Consider the following 6,000-nt stretch of genomic DNA (forward strand, 5'->3'; position numbering starts at 1 on the left):
TTCCAGCATGTACTCGCAGACTTGGCATGATAGGAGTATGATTGCCCTATCTACCCCTTCTCACTCCCTTCTGCCCCATCTACCCCTTCTCACTCCCTTCTCCCCTATCTACCCCCTTTCCCCCGTCTCACGCCCTTCTCCCTATCTACCCCCTCCTAACTATCTACCCTCTCCCTCTTTGAAGTTCACTTACCTTTCAGGAGTCCTGCGGTGGGGGTGCAAGGCCTCTGCCTCCCAGCTCTGCCACTGTATGGAACAGTATAGAGTGATGGGAGTTATGATGTACTTTTAGAGCATAATTAGATCATGAAAAAGACATTGGAAATGGTACAGCATAACACCCATCACTCTCACACACTTACCAATCCACACATATATACCAATCCACACCTATACCAATCCACACCTATATACCAATCCACACGTATATACCAATCCACACGTATATACCAATCCACACATATATACCAATCCACACATATATACCAATCCACACATATATACCAATCCACACATATATACCAATCCACACATATATACCAATCCACACATATATACCAATCCACACATATATACCAATCCACACATATATACCAATCCACACACATACCAATCCACACGTATATACCAATCCACACGTATATACCAATCCACACGTATATACCAATCCACACATATATACCAATCCACACATATATACTAATCCACTCTCACTGAATATTTTCCTACCTTTCCTCTTTTCTCCTTACAGCTCCTTTTCCTCCTCTTCGCTCCTCTTCTTCAGTTCTTCGGTCAGAGGGCACAGACAGCGGTGGGCGCGGCTTCAGTGTTGTGCGCCGGGATCTAACAACAAACCCCGGCGCACAGCAGCTGTTGCCGCGCGGATCACAAGGGAGCGGTATCGGAGGTCTTTAGCAGACCTCCGGCTCCCTTGAGTGATTTTAAGCCGGGTTGAGCCCCTTATGCCCTGCGTTAATGCGGCCGTAGGTAGGGTAGGGGCCTGGAGCTGCAGCTCCATCAGCCCCTAAGTCAATGCGGCCCTGCCGTGGCCCGGCCCACCGGGCAAACGCCCGGTGTGCCCGATGGCCAGTCCGGGCCTGACTGTGCCGCTCTGACCAATACATCCAATCTTGTCTCATTTATTGGAATCTAGGTAAGCTGGCTCCTGACCCCAACTTGTTTTTTTTAAGATGTCTTTAGCCTAGGTGTTCACATATTTCCCACTCTACATTGTGAATGGCTACACAGTGTCTTCAATAGACATGAATATAGAAGTGTGTGTTATTAGTTTAAGCAAGCTGTTTCTGTCTATTAGCTATGGTCTAGTTAAAGAGCATTTCCATTTTGATAAACAGTATATGCAGAAATCCAGAAAATTCCAAAGAGTTTACATATTTCATTAGTATCTACATGGCATATATATATATATATATATATATATATATATATATATATATATATATATATATATATATATATATATAGAAACAAAGAAGTTATAAAAGTTAATGGTGCCCCTGTTTTTCAAAAAAAGGATACCATTGCAATCATTCTAGTTATTAAAGTCAATTTTAGTTTTGATGTATTTTTTAAAATGAATATAAATTCAAACCTATCAAACCTAGTGGATATTGCTTGCATTTATATCATAGGGGGGACTGCAAAGCTCCCATTAAAAATGAATCCGTTTAAGAATATTTGATAACTCAAATGTCAGCTTCAAAATTTTCAGATGGAATATTTTATGGTATTCTAGGACAATCTTTCATGTCAACCCCCGGGGACTTGTCATTCTCAAGAGTGGATATTAATCTGTCTTAGATATATTGCATGGCAAATACTGTGGCAAAGTTTGTATAATTTATATATCCTTAGTGTCAGTAAAGCCATTGTATTAGGATCTAATACAGAAATGCCAATATTAACTGTATACCAGGCAAACAACTAGGTTTCATATACTTTTTGAAGGATTACTCAATTTTAATCATAGATTTCCTTAAAAAACATTTTATTGCCTAAAGCACAATTCTTCCCTAAAGTAGAAGTCATCTGTACTGCTGCCCAAATAAACCCTAACATTTTAATCTAAGCAGTTGTTTGCTGCTGGCAAATCAATGATCTTTACATTTTCTTTGAACTATTTCACAAAGTAATTTTCATAATATGCAAAATCTTATTATTCTCATAAACTTACATTGATGTACGTCATTCCTGTGTATTTTTAAGCCTCTGCTCACTATGATAAAAGCTGCTATCATTTTTATTCTTGTCTTCTTTGCCAGTGCAAATTAAAGGTGGCATTAGAATGCTATCATAGCTAGCAATACCAGCTAATTGTAAACAAAAGCAACTGCACAAACAGAATAAAGGTTTATTTAATTCATTTAATGAATGTATAACTAATTTAAATTCTGAACCATGACCATTTTCAGCACAAAATAAACTTACTGTCCTTTTTTTAACCAAACACTGCTTGTTCACTCAAAACCACAAGCAGACATTTTTTGTGTCAGAAACAGGGATGGAGCGTAGCGCAGGTTTGATAAGCAAGGTGTTTTAATGAGCAACCAATAATAAACATACAGTCCCAACGAAAGAAACACGGCAGTGTAGTTAATTAAACAGTGCCAAGGACAAAGGCAGTCAGTGTAGATTCATAAACGAATTCACAGTTCCAGTACAAAGGGCAAAGGCAAGTAGCGTAGTCAAAAACAGTTCCAAGGTCAAAGGCAGACAGCGTAGGTTCATAAACGAGGTATCAAAGCAAAGGTCAAAGTCCAGGAAATCAGGCATATAATCACAGCGCATCCAGAAGCAAAAACAACAACCAGATACACAAACGATCGCCTCCTAAACTTAAATGGTGTCGCTGGAATGCCTCGATCAGGAGGCATCCAGCAACACCAAACACTTACCTTGGGATGGACTGTGACCGCTCCGGAGAGCGGTCACAGCCACAGCTGCCGGTGATCTTCGCCATCAGCAAGATGGTGGCGGTTCGGGAAAAAAAACAATAAATACGAAAAAGTCCGCTAGATGGTCTCCAGACCCTCTAGAGAACTCTGGCTCCACTTGCAGGTTGAATACAGGTACTGCATTCAACCATGCAAGTCAATGGAGCTCAGCTTTCTATTCACAGTGTGATTAGTAAAAATAAATTACAAAATAAAATAAAATTAATAATAATTAGAAAAAAATAGTTAAAACAGTAAAATGTAAAAATAATTTCCCACTGATGTCACTATCAGGGGAACCTTCAAGTTGAAAAAAGTTAAAAAAAATTTTTTAAAAAAGGCAAAAAAAATTAAATATATATATAAAAAATATATTTTTGTGAGCAAGTCCTAAAATTAGCATATTAGCTTAAAACAATTCTCGCATGGAAAGAGTTAAAATACTGGCATATTAAATGCCCATGGGGTGTCTACTTGATGGGGTAAATTGAATTGGCCAGGTTCAACAAGGTCCCAATTAACACGGGGGGAAGGATGGCCACACATCTAATTTCCAATTAGAAAAATGCACACGTACCAAATGTGGCCTTTTAGTTCCCCCCAAAAATGACAAACCCATGCATGTGGGGTATCACTGTACTCAGGAGATGTTGCTGAACACATATTGGGGTGTCATGTGACAGCGGCATATACCAGGAGCTGTAAATTCATACATAAAGTAGGTGTGTGTGGGAAAAATACACACACAAAAATACTACTGCAAACTTTGAAAAAATGCTGGTGGTAAAATGTGTGCATGCAAAGAGTTAAAATACCAGCATTTAAAATACCCTGTGGTGTCTAGTTTTCAAAAATATATGGTTTTGTTGGGCACACTGAAATGGCCCGGCTCAAAGATGTACCAAATAGGGCAAGGGCAGTGGATCCCCAAATGCCAAAGTTCAACATTGAAAAATGTGCATGCCCCAAATGTGGCCCTTTTTCCCCCCAAACAGCCAGGCAAAATCATTCATGTGGGGTATCACTGCGCTCAGGAGATGTTGCTGAACACATATTGGGGTGTTTTGAGATAGTGACATATATATGAGAAGTTTTTAATTCATACCTGAAGTAAAATGTGTGTGACAAAACAAATGCAAAAAAATGACTACCACAAAGTTTGACAAAGACTGGTGGTAGATATGGTGCATGGAAAGAGTTAAAATACTAGCATTTGAAATACCCTGGGGTGTCTAGTTTTCAAAAATATATGGCTTTATTGGGCACACCGAAATGGCCCGGCTCAAAGATGTACCAAATAGGGCATGGGCAGTGGATCCCCAAATGCCAAAGTTCAACATTGAAAAATGTACATGCCCCAAATGTGGCCCTTTTGCCCCCAAACAGCCAGGCAAAATCATTCATGTGAGGTATCGCTGTACTCAGGAGATGTTGCTGAACACATATTGCGGTGTTTTATGATAGTGACATATACCAGAACCTGTTTATTCATACCTGAATTAAAATGTGTGTGAAAAAACAAATGCAAAAAAAATTACTACCATAAAGTTTGACAAAGGCTGATGGTAGAATAAGTGCTTGGAAAGGGTTGAAATACTAGTATTTGGAATACCCTGGGCTGTCTAGTTTTCAAAAATATATGACTTGATGGGGTAAATTGCATTGGCCGGCTTCAAAGATACACGAAATGGCACATGGGGGGAAGAATTACCAGATTTCGAAAAAATGGCTTTGAAATAGCAAAACGCTACCTGTACTCATTGCCCCATAATGTGTAGAAAAAAGCAAAAAAACATAAAAACATTGGGTATTTCTAAACTCAGGACAAATAGTAGAATCTATTTAGCAGGTTTTTTCATTACCTTTTATAGATGAGTAAAAGATTTTTCAACTAAAAGTTAGAAACAGTCATTTTTTTCTAAATGTTTCACCATATTTTATACTTTTTTTAATAGTAAATAATATGATACAATCCAAACAATGTCATCTAAAGAAAGCCCTTCTTGTCCTGAAAAAAACAATATCTAATGTGTGTGGGTTCAGTAAACGGGAAAGAAGAAAATTACAGCTAAACACGAGCAGCGCAGAAATGTTAAAACGGCCATTGTCACGAAGGGTACAAAAAGTAAAATCAGCCTTTGTCACGAAGGGGTTAAAGCCTGATGATGAGGCCAGGTGAGAGAGGCGGGGTTCAGTCCATAACAGAACTAGGTGATGACATAGTGAGTTTAAGTCCAGCCGGGCCTCTTAAAGGGGCGGCCACGCCTTGCGGTCTGTGGGACTGACATTTAGTCTAATTGACAAAGTGAAACAGGTCTGGTACCCAAAGCAAGCAATTCAACCAAATATAGTAGGCATCATACTACAAATTGTAAGATGGGTAATTGCATGCCATCACACAACTAGCCGTCACAAAATATATATCAGATATACAATCATACTTTTCTCTAAAAAAAAAAAAGTACATGTTCTGTAATACAATATTGGTTATGGTTACATACAGTATTGGTATATACAAAAGTATAACAATGACATACTGTCTGAAAATGTTATATAAAGAAAGATAGACAGACAAATATATATATATATATATATATATATATATAGTCTTTGGCACTTACTTTTCCAAGGCACTTTGCTCGATCCTCTGTTTTTCTTTCTTACATTGTTCCTTATATTTCTTGACACGTGTCTCCCAAAGTGCTTTTATATGAGAAAAGTCGATTACTATCACTTCGAATGTCATACTTTTACATTCAAATGTCCTGAAGAAAAGCTGTGTGGCAAAAATTAAGGTCATTTAGGTAATGCTTACAATTATAATTACAGTATGGTGTTATATTAAACTTTTATGGAGCCATACTGTATAGACAAATGTTCAAACAGTTCTAACTATAGCATCAATCCACCCCACTGCTAGTTATAACCATACAGCTATGCCCACTTTCTGTGTTGTTATTTTACCTATGTCTAGCAATGCAGAGTACATAAACTGATGGGGTGGGACAAAAGGTAGGCTTGGTCAACAAGAGGCTGCATGTCCCTC

General features: G+C 38.3%; 1 protein-coding gene across 1 annotated transcript in view; it reads right to left on the minus strand.

Moving 5' to 3' along the window:
* LOC149300532 (leucine-rich repeat-containing protein 2-like) overlaps nucleotides 1-5,700 on the minus strand; it is an 84,613-nt gene extending 78,913 nt beyond the window's left edge. Inside the window, exon 1 of the mRNA XM_089485181.1 lies at nucleotides 5,576-5,700. Within this exon, the coding sequence (XP_089341307.1) occupies nucleotides 5,576-5,700 (125 nt within the window). The remainder of the gene's footprint in view (nucleotides 1-5,575) is intronic.
* Nucleotides 5,701-6,000: the final 300 nt, after the last annotated feature.

This window comes from Sceloporus occidentalis, unplaced genomic scaffold (genome assembly GCF_023333645.1).
Source record: "Sceloporus occidentalis isolate IW3139 unplaced genomic scaffold, rSceOcc1.0.p SCAF_24, whole genome shotgun sequence".
In the NCBI taxonomy this organism is placed as follows: Eukaryota; Metazoa; Chordata; class Lepidosauria; order Squamata; family Phrynosomatidae; genus Sceloporus; species Sceloporus occidentalis.